Below are 19,464 nucleotides of genomic sequence, written 5' to 3'. Positions count from 1 at the left end.
CTAGCTTTTGTATAAAGAATGAATTTGCCTCCTGATTTTTCCTAAGCTAGAGTTGCAGAGGCGATTAGCTCATATTTGGTATGACCATCAGCAAAAAAACACAAACTGATTAGGTATTAAATCAATTGAAACGACAAAACCACAATAATAGGTTATAGCTGGTCTTAGATGTGAGAAGAAAGGGAAACCAATGAACCAACCAACCAAACAAACAAACCAAAGCCTAAGAAAACTGAAGAGATGCTGACACACTGTCAAGCTTTCTAGTGAATACTATAATAACGGCTTATGTAACTCAGGATAAAAAATCTAGACAAGAGTTAAGAGCGAGTATTTAAAGATGGGCAGGTTTCGTTGTTGTTGTTTTGATGAATAAAACTGCTACTTGTCTATTTTGTTTTCATTTTGTGTGTTTTAAGGATCTTGTCTAAAATTCCTTGCCTATAACCCTATTCTTATACAGTTAATGTCTCTCTACATTACTAAAATCATATCTTACAGTGCTGGAGTCATGACTCAGTGCTTAAGAGCACTAGCCGATCTTGCAGAGGACCTGGATTTAGCTTCCAGCACCTACATGACAGGCTCACAACAGCCTGCAACTCCAGTACCAGGGCACCCAATGCCCTCTTGTGGTCTCTAAGACTACTACATGTATGTGATACACAGGCATGCATATAGACAAAAGACACACACATGTAATTTTTTTAAAAAAATGTCTTATCAAAAGAAGCAAGCTAGTCTCAAAATTCTAGAAGGCCAAGACTTCTGTTAAAACCAGAAAGGAACTGACAGGTTAAAGTGTGTGTGTGTGTGTGTGTGTGTGTGTGTGTGTGTGTGTGTATCTATGTGTGTAAACAGGATCTATTTTGTTAAGCATACATTTTGTCTTTCATCTTTTTTTTTCTTTTTCTTTTGGCATTTATAGCACTGATCCATTTTTTTTTTTATCAAACACTAGATACCCATCTTAGGTACAAATGAAATATTAAATCTTCCAGATCAGAATCATGACGAAGCTGCCACCCTCCCAATCAATTTCCACATTTGTAGCTAGAAAGCAGTAGGAACACAACTCAAATTCCCACTGGGTTTCCTAGAGGTTAAGCATACATTTAAAACAAATGGAAACTAATGAATTTTATTAAAGAAGAGGGTTTTTTAGGTGTGTGGTTGCTTTGTTTAGAACATGTTCTTGAGAGGAGATGTTCAATAAAGTAGAAGGAAAAGTTGGTTTGCGAGAAATGTGTTTTATTCTGCACTCTGCCATTGGGTGGCTGTGTGATTGTATTTCTCTCGGGTGACCAGGAAACAGAGGGTTAATAGACATTTCTTCTTTAAAGGCAATTAAGATAAAGACATGAGGTATGTGAAGTTGAGCTAGCTGATTTCCTTTTTGTTTCCTCTGGCTCTTTTCAAGATCCCAGCAGCCTCATAGACAGCCCAGGTCTTTCAAGCTGTGTAAAGAGGAAATCAAGTCTGACAATCATCAACATTAACACTTCAGCATGCATCTGCTGAAATGACTCACATTCGCTTTTGAGAAACTGTTGAGTTCTGCAAGCACTGCATCTTTCTGAGAAGGATGGTATTCATTACTCTTAGAAACATCCCCAGAGAGGCTCTGAGGGACAGAGTTGCTGTGCTTGGTCCTGTTTTAACGAGTATTGTCACATTTGAGTCTCATGAATAAGTCTAAAGGCACATTAATGTTAAAATGCAGATGTATGTTTGTATGTTATGATTTTGATAGTTTGACATATCCAATCTCTGATAGTCACTTCCACTGTTTTATATTAAAATGCAGATGTCAATATTTAAATTGATTAGCATATCTAGCTTATAATAGCCAATGATACTGCTTTCTTGGTTTTGTGCATTGAATTCATGAATCTTCATGAGTTGATCTTATTGCGACTTAAATCTTAAAACACTTAGTTTTAATTTGCTTTGCTCATCTCTTCATGTTTAGATAGCATGTGATCTAAAGATAGGAAATGGCATTAATGTTTTGTAAACTGAATATTTTTAGTGGAATATATATGTGTATATATATATATATATCAGGCAATGTTGAATTCCATTTCTTTTCAAAGTCATGTGCTCATTCCATTGACATCACCATCTATGTGCTAGGAAGAATTTAAATGAGATTTACAGTTTCCTACTGGAGACAGGCCACACACCTTCCCCTCCCTACTGAAGTCTCACAGCAGGGAAGCCCTTCTGTTACCCAGAGATTTGTTCCACCAACCACATACTGAATCTTCTTGTATGTATGTGCACATGGTGGGAAGAATGCAAGGTTCCTTTTTACCACTTATTGTCTTATAGATATCTGCAGCCAATATGTATTTTTTAATTGGGAATTTTCTAAATCAAAATTTAAAAATTATTTTTAGATCAAAGTGTTTTCCCAACAGAACCGCTAGCTTTCTCTTTAAATCTAAATAATCTAGATAAGCAAAATCTAAAGCACAACACATGGGATATTTTTTTTACATGTGTTTATGTGCACTTGTGTAATTGTCACATAAATAAAATAATAAAATATACCCTGGATTTTAGAAGATTTCTGTGTACCTGCTCTGGGTCAACACCCCTCCACGGTAATCACTCCTCCAAGCAGATTGGTCATACAATCGTCACATAAATGGAATAGGTAGTATTTGTTTAGGGGAGATGATACTTCCTTAGTTATTTTCCCTCTAAGGTCAAAATAGTTTCATGTATCAAGTTAAATCTTCCTTCCTTCCTTCCTTCCTTCCTTCCTCCCTCCCTCCCTTTCTCCCTCCTTCCCCCTTCCTTCCTTCATTTCTTCCTTCTTTTTGCTGTCTTTTCTTTCTTTGTTTCTTTCTTTCTTTTTCTCCTCCCTCCTTCCCTCCCTCCCTTCTTCCCTCCCTCCCTCTCTCTCTCTAGCAGCTATCCAGATTTTTTATTGTTTATATCATTGTATGACCTCTTGTTTCTGAACTTTTAGGTTGTAACTCTCCAAATAACAATTGGATAGACATTCTTATCTAAAACAGTCTTTTGCAGTCCCGTTTGGCTTTCGTGTTTCCTGGGTCACTGAGTCTTCTTACTTAGAGTCATACTTTATTAGCTTCCATAAACACTGTCAAACAATTTTCTAATGTGGTCCTGCCACTTCCCACCACCACATGCCACATAGAAGTGCAGGAAATGTCACCCTTTGTCACACCCTCACCAACACTCCAAGTGACAGTTCTTTAATTTGAGTCATTTAATGGAATCTTAGTAGCTTCCTTTCCATTTCTTGATTACTAATGAAGTAAAACACTTCTGATTTTGTGGGTTGGTGATTTGGATAACCTGCCTTGCGGAGTGGGAAAGGTGTTTTGAAACAAACTTTTTTATGTTCTGCTCCTTTGTGGGAGCCTCGGGTTTGTTCTGGATACAGTACTTCCCTCTCTGTGTATTTTCTCTGTTTGAGGTTTGCCTCGTCTCTTTATGATACATGTCTTATACATACCTTCTTCCATCTGCTGGCCTGACTTCTCACACATCTGATCGTTGGATTAACAAGTGCTTTAATTTTAATGGATCCCTCATTTACCGGTATTTTCTTTTGATAGTAATGCTTTTCCTCTTTCAAAACACCCCTTGCCTCTCCAGGTTCACAGAGCTTTATATATTACTAAACTTGCTTTACGTTTTACTTTTCACACTTATAGTGTGTTCCAGTTTCTCTATGTGATGTGAGAAATCAAGATTCAGTGTTTTCCTGCATTGGTGTCTAACACTAGACCCCACTGGCCAAAAGGACCTTCTATTTCCCAGTGAATTGCCATGGTCGTTTTGCAGTAAATAAAGCCATATCTGAAATGGTCTACATTTGACCTTCCTACTCTGTTTGACTGATGTGTCTTTCTATGTGCACACCAATGCTGTGTTAAAAGAATCCCTTATATATCATGGTTTGTTTCCAAGTTATTGTTCATATTTGTTCCTCCATTTAAACTAGAAAATAAGCTTGCCAGCTTAAACACACACACACACACACACACACACACACACACACACACACACACACACACACACTGATTTATCAGAATTGGTATTTTAATCATCATTCAGAAAGAACATGTTATTTGATATTTCTACTTGTAAAATATGTGCTTGCCTTACTTAAACCTTGAGATCCTTCTACTTAAATATGCCAGGCCAAGTCCTTCTCACCAGCACCAGCCTGGGTACATTTGTCAAAGGAAGAGCAGAGGCATTCTGGGATTGACTGGAAAACTGGAGGTTTTCACTTTCAGCCAAGCAGATGGTCAGTTTGGCCATAAGCCGTTTACTTCCTGTTTGTACTAGAAAATTTAAGACACAAAACTCTCTTACACGTGGAAAACTGAACGTGTGACTGAATGGCATTAGAAAGTGTAACGTACTTAGGTCAGGGATGTCGCTGTACTCTTGCAGACTCGCTGTGGCGTGAGTTAAAAACTGGGTGGCAGTTTTGTCTGCGTGCTCTCATTTGTCGGTTAGAGTCTTGATTAGGTTTAAAGAATAATATGTGTGTGTGTATGTTACTGAATCTGTATGATGTTGTCGTATTGGACATGTGAGTTCACTGAATGGAAATGAGCTTTATTATTCATCTGAGTATTATTGAGAAACATAAATATTAACTTTCTCAATTTTTAACGTACAAAAAGATCTCTGCTTACTAATTTTATTTAGTTTTGTTTTCCCGGTTCATGTTTCATCATGTTATAAAAGTTTAAGATCACCTGGTTGAAAAATGTGGATAAAGTTAGGATAAAGTATATCAGTAAATCACTTGTTTAATTGGATGAACTGGAGCTGATTCTTATTATCAAACGCATAGAAACATATAGATGTTTGAGTAACAGTGCTAACACTAGCCAGCACAAATGGGATTTTACTGTGGGCCAGGCAATATTTTAAATATTTTATATGAACAAACATTAAACTTTTATAGATGTACAGTGGGGTGAAGAGCATCATCCTTGCTTTACAGGAATCTAATGAAATGGTTCAATTAGTTTTTATTTTCAGTTTTATCTTGTTTATGATTTTATGGTAGTACTCCCAACTTCATTTGGGGAAAGTATGATGGAAAATTTAGTTCAAATAATTTATTGATTTATTTTTAAATAGAGACAACCTGCCCTTCTCTGAGAACAGAGGGATTTCATGATGACAGAAGCATCTTGACAGGTAAGCGCTGCGATTCTTTGCTAAGTAGAAATTTGTGCAAAAGTTATCAACCGATGCATCATAGCTCATATTCTGGACTTCATTATCATAAATTTTGTGGGGTCTCTCATAGTGCCCAGATGCTGTATGGTTGAAGCTCCAGGGAGTGGGGATTCGTGGAGGTAGATTACATTATCTCGTTAAAGGAATAATTATTCTACCTATCTCTTCAGTATGACTTACAGTGAATGCACTGTCCTAGTGTGGACAGATCATTAGCCCTGCCAGATGGAACGTTAGGTCTCCACCAAGCCAGAAGGTGGGCCTTAGTGCCGCTTGCCAGCATCACAGGCCATGATCACAACATCCACACGGGAAGTAAAGGCTGTGGGAAAAATACTGACAACAGAGTTTTCTACTGTCTCAATTCAGGGCGACACCACCTCCCCTCCCCTCCCCTCAAACAAAAGCTGTGTAAAATCACAGGCATCACACCCTCTGTTGCAGATTTTAAAGGAGAGAAGAATATTTATGAAATGTTTTTATTTTTATAATTTTTTTTGTTATTAATGTTGTCATGGCTGGTTTTCTTGTTATTGTCGTTTTTTTCGTTTGGTTGTTTGCTTGCCTGTTTTTTGTCTTTTATTTTTGAACAGGGTCATCCCGGCTGGTCTCAAACTCGGAATCCTCCTTCGTCAACCTCCCAAGTGTGTTCTAGGTGTGAGTTACTAAGGCTAGCCAACATTCCTATTCTCCTTCTCTCTTCGCCTTCCTTCCCATCACCCATCTCAGCTTTTCTCCAGCTCTCTCACATATGTGAGAAGAGAACACATACCCAGCATCTGGATTCTAAGTGCTTTCTCACCTTCCTATAATTCTCCCGAAGTATGGTTTTGCAAGAGGCTGTCTAGATTTTAAAGCAGTGACTACTGTTTCTCTGCTAATTTTCTGCTTACATGTTGGAAATGGCACAATGATCTACTGAAATCATTTGCCTAGGTAAATTCTTAGATTAAATCAGAGTGGTATTTTCTTCCCTCTAAACATTTGCAAAGAGCAAGCACAGTGGTGTACTTGTGTGGCCTTAGCACTGAGGACGCCAGTGTCAGAGGATTGCTTTGCATTTAGACAAGGCAAAGCAAAAGCAAACAAACAAACAAACAAACAAAAAACCGGTATTTATGATCTGTTGTTTAGAAAGATGGCTATACCTTCTGCATGCAAAGAGAATTTCATTCTCTTGTACCATAAAAGGGAAATACGGAAAAAAGAAATGGGGTGTATTTGTTGATTTCAAACAGGAGGGGTTTTATTTTAAATCAATCAACCTGTGGATATGGATAACGAAGAATCCTGTTTAAAGATCAATACTTCTGTGAGTTTATTGCAGGTTTTAATAACATGTCATATCTTACAGGCTTTGATCTGGGAGAAAGCTTTGCTCTGAGGCATGCATTTTGTGAAGGTGATAAAACCTGTTTCAAATTGGGAAGCACACTTCTTATCAGAGACACTGTGTGAGTAAATATTCCATTTTTCTTTTCATGTTAAAAATGTCACAAAAATATTTTCTAAGGATATTTCAACTTGTCTCAAATATTAAAAGAAAGCTCAGTAGTATGCCCCGATACTGTAGTGAATACAGAACTTATGTGTTATCAATAAAACTATGCAATTGAGCCCTTTGCTTGCACACAAAAAAAATAGTCTTTAGAAAATTAAATATATTTTTGGAGAAATCTTATTAGCATTTAACATAGACGTAGCCGATACTATATTTTAAAATGTGAACTTTGAATCATAAGGCTCAATGTAGATTCAGAGAAAAAAAGACTGGTACTGTATGTTTTCCTGTGTATACACCATGCTCTGTGATGAATTCGAACAACAGTTTGGCCTTGGGTGCTCTCTTTATGTATGGAATAGAGCTTGAAGGGAAGAGAAATCGCTTGCAGGGCTTTTTTGTTTGTTTGGTTGGTTGGTTGGCTGGTTGATTGGTTGGTTGGTTGGTTGGTTGGCTGGTTGGTTGGTTGGCTGGTTGGTTGGTTGGTTGGCTGGTTGGTTGGTTGGTTGGCTGGTTAATTGGTTGGCTGGTTGGTTGGCTGGCTGTTCAGTTGGTTGGTCAGTCTATTGGTTGGTTGGTTGGTACTTGTATCTTGGGTCAGACTTGAACATTCCTGTGTTTAAATGCACCGTTGTGGAAAAGCACCACATTCCCCCTAGGCTTAGCATGCACATAGATGTCTTCGTGTTAAAAGGAACTGACATGTGTTCCTCACACATCTTCTTACCTATCTGGAGATTCTTTCTTTTAGACGTCCTGTTTTGAGATGTCTTGGATAGCTTAATTTTAATGACATTCTTCTGTTCATTCACTGATGGGAAACCAGATACCAAGGAAGAGCGTGATTTGATGTTTAGGGAATAGAAGGAATGAATGGCTCTCGGTGGGGCTTTCACCAAGTGCCATGGGTATAGCTGTTTAGGTGACCTCATGAGCAGTCACTGAGGGCAGCCCAGTAGTTCCATGATTGATTATGCATATGCTGTAAGGAAAAGCAAAGTGAAAGTGTGTGTGTGCCTATGTGTGTGTGCACATGTGTGTGCATGTATGTTCACCTGTGCTCATGTACACTTGTGAACGGGGAGGTTAACTAGTAGTAATAGATAACATTTATTAATAAAATTAGAAAAGGCAATATACTATGTTCAAAAATTAACATTATTTTCTTACTTCTTTTTTTTTTTTTCCTGTTGATTTAAATCCCAACAATCCTGGAAATGTGGGAAAAGAATTGATTGGAGTGAGTCATTTTAAATTCACTGGACTTTGAGGAAAGCAAATTAAGCTGATTTGAATAGTACTTCCACTATTAGGAACCGATATTCTCCCTTTGAGTCCACAGGATTATAGATGTCAGGCATGAATTGAAATTCGTTTTTCAACTTGGCTCTAAACCAGTCTTCAGTCTTTGGACACTCAATGAAAGTGCATTTTCTGGCTCTGCCGAGCATAACCCTGTTCCTCCAGGACAGGAAACTGGATGGTTTCTGGCTAAGCCGACTCTTGAGTGTCAAGTCTCTTGACTCATCTCCACATTCATTTTGCTCAGGGAGCCAACTGTGCTAGGATGCTTCTCTTGCATGATGCCATTTTGGGTTTTCAATGGGCCTGGAGCAAAGTTTCAGCTATTTATACATTTGTAAATAAGCTGCCCAGCCAAGTCAGCATGGGAAAAGGCTGATGCTATTTTATATGGAAAATGAAAATGCTTTATGTGCCTGAACTTGCTTCTATTCTTCTAGTACGTCCCACCCGATGTTCACAAGGGAAGGAGCCTCCTGAATATGGGGGTCAGAGACCTATCTGAGGCTCAATATTTTCAGCTGGGCTTCTTGTGACATATCCCAACTTTGCTCAGGCAAGGGTTTTTGAGATATCAACACTTATATCTAACCATCTATATCTTTATTGCTCAATATTTAGAGGTGTATTTGCTCTAAAGTATCTGAGGAACTTGCTGTGTCTTTCATGATTTGAAACTCCTGTTTCTTCAATACTTTTTGAGACAACAAAGGGTGGTTATTGGATTGGAGATGGGTGCTTTAATTGAATCTGGGTGGCATACTATTGAGTCGGCTGAATTACCTTTTCAGAATAAGTTATTGTCCCCCCTTAGAGTTTTTAGACTCACTAATAAAAGTATTTAAGAATGGATTCAGATGGAGTTCTTCAGGCAAATTTTATTAGTGTTTCAAAGAGAAACAAAAGGAGGAAGTCTCACCAGCTGCCCAGAGAAGGAGAATGGGAGAGAAAAGAGATCCATGTTTTTCTGAGGCAGCCTGGAGGTTAGACACACAGCAGACCAGTACACGCATGGCTTGGAGTAACACAGAGTGCTATGGAGGGAAAGCTTGCTTAGCCGAGAGTATAAAGATCTCCATACAGATGGTGGAAAGAAAAGGAAAGTTACTTTTCTCTCTAATTCTGAAAAGCAAGCAGATGCACTCTGTACAGATGCTGGTCATATTTACTCTGTATAAGAGGAGGAGTCCAGGGAAGGACAGGAACAGTATCTCATCCAAGGAAAACTCTTCCACCTATCTTGTTAGCTTGTTTGAAGGCGTTCTGTCTACCATCCTTGGATCTGGGACAAGCAACTGACCTGGCCCAGCTGCAATGTTATGCCACCACTTAGGCCAGAGATTCTTTTTATTGGATGGAGGTTTTTTCTTCATGAGTCTTTAATTGCTGTTCTCACAAGACAGAGTTTATGGTTCATACATTTTGAATTTCTATGTACTGCTGCTTCTAAAGTCATGGTGCTTAGAGCTCGATTGGAAAATGGGGGTTACATTTCAAGACATAAATTTTCTGATTTATTATTGATTCCAATACGGTAAATCACCCTATCTGTCAGGCAGTTGTATGAAATACCACGCTAAGGTGGATTCTGGGGTCATATCGAGTTCTGTAGCTTTTTTAGCACTGTGACCTATCAGTAGAAAAGAAAACTGTGGGGTGTTCAGATGAGTTTCAAATCTGTAACTACTCTGAATTGTGCTAGTGGATTTTTCATTTGAAGTAACACCTATGAATAAGGGTGAAGGGATGCTATTTATGAAAAATATCTATATAATACGACTTTATGAGTTAGGATAGTATACTTTGTTACATATTTAGCACATATGACATTGGGTGTGCTAACAAACTTAACCTTCTGAGATGCTAAAAACATTCTACCTAGCATGGAATAAATACTTTCTGGTTTTTGTTACCAAAATAAATCTCTAATGGGAGGAGTTGTCTTTCTCTGTCTCCTTAACTAAATGGTAGGTTACTTTACAAAAGCAGGGATATACAGTCCCACCTCTTACATGGAAGTTATCGATAGCCAACAAGAGGGAAATGGTGGATATGAGAGAATAAGTGTACTTGTTACTTTTCTTTGTGAAAAATGCCCTGACCAAAAAGCTTGTGAAAAACAGTTTATTGTCACCAACATTTATAGAAGGAGAGTTTGTAATGTCAGGGAGGTGGGGCTGGTATCAGGTTGATGGAATATGATGCCCAGAGGTTACATCTTCAACTGCAAAGGGGATATAGAATATGCCAGAAGTGGGCAAGGCTGTGAACGCCCAAAGCAGACTTTCAGAGACATATTTGCTTTAGTAAAGTTGAACCATCTCCACAGACAGCTTTGCTCCCTGAGGACCGAGTGTCCAAATACTTGAGCCTATGGAGGGCCTTACTTATTTAAAACTACCATAGTTTGGTAGCAAAAGAGGTGGGGAGTGGTGACAGTTATAAGGAGATAGGAGTTTGTCTTGGTTTTGGATTGTACAAAAGGATAGTCACAGATAATAGTAGTAAATTTCACGATAATAATAAAAAATTATTAAAATTATCTCTTTAAGGAATTGATGACCATTGGAGGTGATAAATATGTTTAATTTCACTTTAATATCATACAATGCATATATGTGTCAAAATTATATGCTAACCCATTACTATCTGATTTTTATATATCATTTGAGTAAAATAAAGATAGGAGATGTGCTTGCAGTCCATTGAGAGGGTAGCAGTGTCAATGACAAAAATCACAAAAAAGTTAAGAAAATGTCATATAAATAAAAATTGAGCATGTCTCAAAGTAAGGGAGTCATAAGTAGAAAGTATTCCAATTGGTATTTTTGTCTTCTAGACTTTTTCAGGGGCTCCAGACTTCAGCATAGTCTGAGTAGTGCATTGCATAACTTACGCCACAATTTGCCCCTTGTCTTTGCTACTTTTGAATGATGGATCTCATGAACTTGACCCTTTTTCACAAGCTCAGGTCTACAATAGTTATGTCTTATAGGGAGCACTACAAAATACAGGAGGGTGACTTTTCATCTCTATGTACAATTATTTCCAAAAGCCTGATGTTTAGAAATGAAAACCCATCTTTAATTGTCTTGATGGAGAGTATTAACCCATCGCCTTCACCGTTAGTGGTCTTGATAGAGAGTACTAGCCCTGTTCCATCGCCTTCTTATTCTTGTATATTTTGTACCCCCTGAACTCTTCTGCACTTTTAAATTCTTATGTGTTGTTTTTAAGCTTAAAACTCATGCAGTTACCAATAGGGGTGAGAGTGCTTTCTAACTACCATAGATGTTCTAAACGGTTTTGTTAGATAAAAATTAAATAGCAAATAACAAGTAACATTGGTGAATCCCAGAAACTCGTAATCAAAGTGTGTTCCAGTCAGCAGACTCTGAGCTTCCTTATGGCTCAGCTCTGAATGACAGCCTCCCACTGGTAAGGGGCATTGAGTCTGCCTTTTCTTCCTGGAGCCTGATAGAGAGATGCAGAATGCAAGGGAAAATTACCCTAAAAATTTTACAGCCCTGCCCATCTTCCTACCAATGTCATGATTTTATTTTCATTTGCAACTGAAAAAAAAATATCCAGTGTATCACACTTTCTTCCTCTGTTCAACTACTGAGAAACAAGCGGACTGGTCCCCCATCTTAGTTACTGTAAATAGTACAGCAATAAAGATGGAACTATTACATCAAGTGAGGCATCCCCAACTGGTAAGACAAATACCACATATTCCCTCTCATATGCATATAATATAGATATATAATATATAATAATTGTTCCATGCATGTGACTATGAAACTTAAAAGGGGACCATGAGAAGGGTGAAAGTAAAGGAAATCAAACAGAAGATACTAGAGCTCATATGACATGAAAAAGAAGAACATTGATGGGCAGAGGAAGACTTAGGGGAGCAGGCCAGGAGGATGGAGGGGAGGGGAGGATGAGGATGAACAAGAGTCAAGTGTGTATGAAAATGCCACAGTGAAACTCATAATGTCATATGGAAGAAAGAAAGAAACAGCAACTGGAGACAGCAGAGATGATGGCTTAGCTGGTAAGAACACTTAGCGCTCTTCCGAACAATTGGGTTGGATTCCCAGCACCGGAATCTAGTGGCTCACAACCTCCTGGAACTCCAGTTCCAAGAGGGCCCAACACTTCCAGCCTCTTAAGGCACCTGCCCTCCAGATGCACACACCCATGCATGCAAACTAATAATTAAAACATAAACAAACGAATCATAATAGTAAACAATAATAATAAAATACCACAGCTACTAAGAACAACAACAACAACAATACAAGTTTTGCTTTCCCATTGTACCGAAGTTTCAGCTACAAAGTCTGCCCCCTCTGTCACTGAAGCTGAATTTTAAGTATCACTCATGTAAGGGCCAATTTTCAGAGTTTTCATTCCTTCCCTCATATGGGCCTGTTTTCTAATCTATGTTTCACTCCTTTTTCGCTCTTAGTTGGGCCGTCTCCAAGTCCTCAGAAACAGCTAAATTCTGAGGCATGAAACTGCTCAGGGCTCTGACACAGACTAATTCCTGGGCGGGTTTGAAGGATCACTTTGCAGCCCCATTAAGCTACAGAGAGTGACCGTGCATCCCCTGGGTTTTTCTTTGGACATTCTTTTGTTTTGAGATAGAAAGCTTCCTATATAAGGGCCATGTGACTTAGCTAAGACCCCGTCCAGCTGCTTCATGATGAGCTTGACTGTTACACATGATCCTAAATGTCATTGCTGCACTTCCTTAATTATCATCTGGCACGCCAGGAATGTGAGGTGAGTCACCACCACTCCTGCATTCTAAAATGAGAAGGAAAGTCTACTGGGCTCATGGCTACTGGATTGAGATTGTTTAAGCGAAGCTCTTTTAGCACAATTATTTAGTATTTATTATATCTGATAGAGTTTAAAGGTAACCCTTGTAGAGGTTTTAAGTAGTGTATGGAAATGTTTAATTACTAATAATTAACAGAAATTATCTCAGATTTTTTAAAGGAAATTCAGGGATTTTTTTAAATCAACAACAGGTTACTTAATATAAAAATGACTAGTAAAATGTAAAAATGCTGAAATTCCCTCCAAGTATGTTTGTTTGTTTCAGAATATTATGTTCTTTTCCTCCAAATGTACTTTATAATTGGATAGATATAAATTAATGAACAGAAACTAAACAATTGACACATGTAATAATTAAGCAGAGCCTGATAATATAATTTCAATATTTTTCAAGGTTATCGTCAAGTCTTTCTATCATTGGGTTCTTAAAAAAATCAAGTAACATATACTTCATATGAATGTCACATCTGTGATATAATTTCTTCTACAATACAATTTTGAAAAAACTTCTGTATGTAAAAAAAGTATTAATCAAACACTCAGTCCAATACAAAAGAATATTTTTTAATTTGTCAGGTGGAGAGTTCTTTCGCTCTTCATTTTTAGGTACGATGTCACTGAGTGGAAGGAACAAAATCCCCTTGTGAGCGTAAGGAGAAATAGACACACGCCACGTTGGTAAAACGTTGCATCTTTGCTAGACTCTCTCTACTTCTAACACTTCAGAAATGTAGACATGGAAGAGTACTCTTTCATTAATTTCAAGAAAAAGTAAAGACGGTCCTTTGAGAATGCAGCTATGAATGTGGTCATGTGGTTATACAGACCTTGCTTTATGGGAGGGAAAAACATGAAACGCGTTCAGTTTCAGTCACCTAGCAGGGCTTAGGGAAGCTTTATAGTTTCATTACCAAACTTACATTAACTGGATATTCTTCCTTCAGATTTCACTTACTCCATATTATTTTGGAAGGCTGAACTGCATGAGTACTTGATAACGGTATAGATATACATTAGTGGTTCCCTTGACTGTGAACTCAGGGATAAACAATCTTATTCATTCAGAAACTTCTAAAATTTTGTATTTATTTGTGAGTGCTAGTACACAAAACCCTTAGAAACATCAAACATTTTTATTTCAAGTGTGGTAAATGATGACACAATGAAGAGATGAATTTACAGAATGTTAACATACATGTTAATTATATAATATTAACATATATCTAATATATTGAAGAGGTCTCCATTACTTATTTCAAAGAGTACAGACTTAAAAGTCAAATAAAATGAAAGCAGACACGAGTGAGACGCTGTGGTTCATTTGCCTCTTTCTAGATTCAAGTGCAAATCAACTTTTGAAAAGAGATGGTTTCCATTTAAGGTATTTTTTTTCCTCCAGTTGCTACAGTGAGAATACTATCCTGTAAGGCCCAGTGCTTCCTGCATAGCAGGCAGTTTATTCTCTTAGAGAAAGGAAAGGGGAGGAATTGAGAACCAGCTTTGCATCTCTGAACAGACAGTTAATGCTTTAAGTATTTGGAGGGAAACAGAAGCCCCATGTAAAAAGGATATGATTTGGGGTGGGAGAAAAGAAAAAGCAAGGGGAAGGGAAGACAGAAGGGACCTAAGTGAGAGGAAATGAAGGGCTGGTGACACAGGTTCTGTCCACTTGACATTGAATCCTGGGAAGAGGGAATCTCAGCTGAGGAAAAGCTGCAGTCAGAAGGCCAGTGGGCATGTCTGTGGGGTTATTTCAGACAACACGCACGCACACACACACACTCACACACTCACACATGTATGTGCACACACAAAACAGTTGCATGAGTACATGCTCCATCTCTAATCATTAGAGAAGATAACAATTAGGCTCATAACAATTCGGTGAAAATTAGTCATTAATTGATTTAAAGTATTGGTGAATGTACTGTTTCTTTATGTTTACACATTTCCAAAAGATATGATTAACCGAATAACCTTAAACTTATGAATCAATTATGAACTTATTATACATCTAAAACCATCTTAGCTCAGGAGGGTTACAGAGGGTACTTTATTTTTATTTTTTTTTACAACTTTATTTTAAAAACTAAAGATAAATGTACAGATTTTAAGCATTTATACATAAAAAGTACTTGATTTTTTTTAAAGGTTTGATGGTATGCATTAAAATCTTACTAGTTACAATGAGCATAAAGTACATGTAAAACAAGATGTAACCTGGAAATAGTCAATGTTTTCTTGGTGTGTGAAGATTAAGCATAATGGTTTTTCATTTTCTTTCTTTTTTATTTTTGGCCTTTGTTTTTTCATGAACTTCATATAGTCTGTGAGTTGTTTCTGGGGTGTTCAGTGCTTTCTGGGGTTAGTATCCAATTATCAGTGACTGCATATTATATCTGTTCTTTTGTGAATGGGTTATCTCAGTCAGGATGATATTCTCTTAGATGCATCCATTTTCTTAAAAATTTTGTTAAGTCATTGTTTCTGATAGCTGAGTAGTATTCCATTGTGTATATGTACCACAATTTTTGTATCCATTAATCTACTGAAGGACATCTAGGTTCTTTCCAACTTCTGGCTATTATAAATAGGGCTGCTATGAACATTGTGGTGCATGTGTCTTTGTTGTATGTTGGAGCGTCTCTGGGGTATATGCCCAGAAGTGGAATAGCTGGGTCTTCAGGTAGTACTATGTAGAATTTTCTGAGGAATTGCCAGACTGATTTCCAGAGTGGTTGTACCAGTTTACAACCCCACCAACAGTGGAGAAGTGTTTCTCTTTCTCTGCATCCTCACCAGATGTCATCTGAATTTTTGATCTTAGCCATTCTAGTTGGTGTGAGGTAGAATCTCAGGGTTATTTTGATTTGCATTTCTTTGATGGCTAAGGATGACGAGCACTTCCTTAGATGCTTCTCAGCCATTTGATATTCCTCAGTTGAGAACGTTTTGTTTAGCTCTGTACCTCATTTTTTAATAGGGTTGTTTGATTCTCTGGTGTCTAACTTCTTGAGTTCTTTGTATACCTTGGATATTAGGCCTCTATCAGATGTGAGGTTGCTAAAGATCTTCTCCAACTCTGTTGGCTGCCGTTTTGTTTTCTTGACAGTGTCCTTAGCCTTACAGAAACTTTGCAATCTCATTAAGTCCCATTTGTTGATATTTGACCTCAGAGCTCGAGCCATTGGTGTTCTGTTCAGGAAATTTTCTTCTGTGCCTATGTGTTCTAAGGTTTTCCCTACTTTCTCTTCTAATAATTTCAGTGTACCTGGTTTAATGTGGAGATCTTTGATCAACTTGCACTTGAACTTTGTACAAGGAGATAAGAAAGGGTCTATTTTTATTCTTCTGCATGCTGAGTGCCTGTTGGACCAACACCATTTGCTGAATAGGCTGTCCTTTTTCCATTGAATGTTTACAGGTCCTTTGTCAAAAATCAAGTGACCATATATGTGAGGGTTCATTTCTGGATCTTCTGTTCTATTCCATCGATCCACGTGCCTATTTCTGTACCAGTACCATGCAGTTTTTAACACAATTGCCTTGTAATATAGCTTGAGATCAGGGATGGTGATTCCCGCAGATGTTTTCTTGTTGTTGAGGATGGATTTCACTATTCTAGGTCTTTTGTTATTCCAGATGAAATTACACATTGCTCTTTCTATACATACACAACTCTATGAAGAATTGGGTTGGAATTTTTATGGGGATTGCATTGAATCTATAGATTGCTTTTTGTAAGATGGCCATTTTTACAATGTTGATCCTTCCAATCCATGAGCATGGGAGATCTTTCCATTTTCTGAGATCTTCCTCAATTTCCTTCTTTAGAGATTTGAAGTTCTTGTCATACAGGTCACACCAAGGTATTTCATATTGTTTGTGACCATTGTGAAGGGTATCTTTTCCCTAATTTCAGAAAAGCACTTTATAATATTGGGTCACTTTTAAGTTCAACTTTAATGCCAGTGGGGGGTGGCATTCAGAGAAATTGCAACAAAACATTGCATTGGACTTTCGAATGTTTCTTGCATACTCTCTGTGGGCTGAAAGACAAAGAAAGGCACAGTTTGTGTTCCCAAGTTATCTGTCTCCAAAGACAGAGAGGCCAACAATTAGCCATTATGGAATGTAATGGTGTATAAATGTGGCATACACTCTTGAGAGAGCTGGTGAGAATCCCTGGAAACAGTTTTACAGAGGATTCAAAAGGCAGAGGCTTGACAGATGAGTGTTCCAGGTTGGGGGGGGCGTGAGTGTGCACAATGGGGCAGGCAATTGGCTGTTAAAGGATTCTGAGAAACTCCCGTGTAGTTAGTGAACACAGGTGTGAGGATATCTAGAGAAGCAAGAGAACGCAAGGCAGAATTAATTTGAAGGCCATATGTTCAAGAGATTGAACTTCATTCATATAAAAAACTAAAGGCATGGGAGCAGTAGCAACCACCCTGAGGGGTGGGGGAAAGTAACTGTGTGAGTGCCATAGAGAAATCATAGCTTTTAGTTAGGTGTGAGACTTCCTAAATAGATACTGAGGCAGGAGTTGGGCACCCAGATACCAGGAGGACATTTCCGATTTCCAGGGACCTCTTGTGAGGACTGAGCTTTGTTGGGGCATTTTGATCTTCCCTGGGTGAGAGTTACCTGGCAACCCTGGCTTGCAGTGGGTCTCTGTTTCTGAAGAGCAATTTGCTTAACTCTCCTTTTGATTTTGGTTTTGTTCCAAGGCTCAGTGGCATTTGTAGGAGGGCCTGTGTTCAACAGGAAGTCATTTACAACCCCACAATGAACAAGTGCTTACTGGGACAGGCGAGGAATTATTAGAGCATCACCTAAGCTTCGTGTTCTCATTAACGAGCTATGTGTCTGAATCCTCTTTGCAAACACGAAAAGTCTAAGATTTCAGACTCTCGGTGGCTCTGAAACCAAACATTATCCCCAGACCCGAGGGAAGGCATTTAGACAGAGACTCCAGTCCAGCTCGACATATCGCCTGTAAGGAGACAGGTGATGTTGAATGTCAGCTGGGAACGAAACGACTTACTATAAACTTGAGGCATCTCTCACTTCACCCTCAGGAAATGTAACTTGTATCATATTTCTCTTCCTGGAAGCTGTTCAGCAAGGCGGAGGCCTCGGTGATACTGGTAAATACGGAAGTTCTTTATAAACCCTGCCTCACACTTATTCAGAATGGAAGAATTAATTTGGAAGCCTGTTCCTGATATTTAAAAATAGAATCTTTTTCCATGTGGCCATCCATTTGAAAAGAAAAATAAATAAACAAATGTCAGTCTTGTTAAATGGGATCTGGGAAGCTGGCATTCCGTCTACTGAAATAGGCCTTTTAAAAGGCAGCTTTACTTTAGGCTCTGGACTGGTTGAAGAATGTGCGATGGGACCTCTGTCTACCATCGACAATTAAGCCTTTCGAATATGCCACTGTTTGGACATAAAGTACACTTGATTTGGGGAACGTGATGTACAAAACGAAGTTTTTCTAGAAAAATTATGGCCCCCTGGCTGTTAGTGGTTTTTGTTTTGTTTTGTTTTTATGAGCACTGAAATTTGAAAACATGCAAATCTTTTTTCTTTTTCCTGTCTTCCTATTTGCCTTGCATCTTTTTATTACACAGTGAAGAAAGAGGAGAAAAGGAAATAGCAATTGGGACTTTCTTTTTCTTACCCAATCTCTTACTCTGAAGTTTGACTTTATCCTTAACTTTGTCTGTGTGTGAGACAGAGATCCTGTCTGCCCCCCTATGGGCTATGACTCCTTTAGGGATACAGAAAATGGCACCAGCTTAACCTTTCTATTCAATAAAATTACTTAATATGCCAAGAAATATAAATTTACTCCATACTTTTTATTTTTCTCACCAGAAAAAGACACCAAGGTTTGTGATGGAGAATCAATCGATCCATCTTATACTTCCTTCTCCCCATACAACGGTGTCAATAAGTATTTGTGTCTGTCTTTAGAAAGAGATTGCTTTTCAATGCCATTCTTCCTGAATTTTCCAAGTGTCCAGTGCTCACTGCCTGAACACGCGGTGGGAAGTGAAGTCTGTCCCCTTGAGGTTACTCTGTACTAGTTTCTCATTGGTCCAAGATGCCGTCCATCCTTGCGAAACAAGGTTCTTTACTTCAGCAAGTTAACTTTGTGGGGTGGTAGCAATGTCAGACCCTGGTTTGGGAATTCAGTGGATGGACGGCATTGATCTGCATGTGGGACCATGACTCAGGATCTGTGCAAAGGATTCTCCTCTGGATCATTATTTAAAATAGTCAGACTTATGATCATTACTTTCACACCTTAAAGAGCTACTCCTCACCTCCCCGTGCTCTGGCAATCACAGTGATCCAGTATGTGCTTGGCGTGCTTTCGTGAGAGAGAAAATGGCCTTCCCAATGCACAGCAGACCTACCCCAAAGTGGCTTCTTTGTTGTTCCTAGGAGTGCCGCAACTCCTCGGAGGGAAGGACTTCTATTTTAAAAAGTAAAAGCCACCAATTCTTCAAATTGTTATCTAGCCAAGGCCACCTTGAATGCTATCA

The 19,464-nt window shown here is 38.4% G+C and overlaps 1 protein-coding gene across 1 annotated transcript in view; it reads left to right on the top strand.

Annotated features, from left to right (window-relative positions):
* The window catches only part of COL19A1 (collagen type XIX alpha 1 chain), a gene marked incomplete at both ends in the record, with an annotated part of 301,963 nt that overhangs the window by 7,277 nt on the left and 275,222 nt on the right, over positions 1-19,464 (top strand). Inside the window, 2 exons of the mRNA XM_080916766.1 lie at positions 5,146-5,205; positions 6,602-6,701. Of these exons, the coding sequence (XP_080772892.1) occupies positions 5,146-5,205; positions 6,602-6,701 (160 nt within the window). The remainder of the gene's footprint in view (positions 1-5,145; positions 5,206-6,601; positions 6,702-19,464) is intronic.

The sequence above is a fragment of the Micromys minutus genome (genome assembly GCF_963924665.1).
Source record: "Micromys minutus genome assembly, chromosome: 5".
Lineage (NCBI taxonomy): Eukaryota > Metazoa > Chordata > Mammalia > Rodentia > Muridae > Micromys > Micromys minutus.
This window is presented reverse-complemented; position numbering and strand designations above follow the sequence as displayed.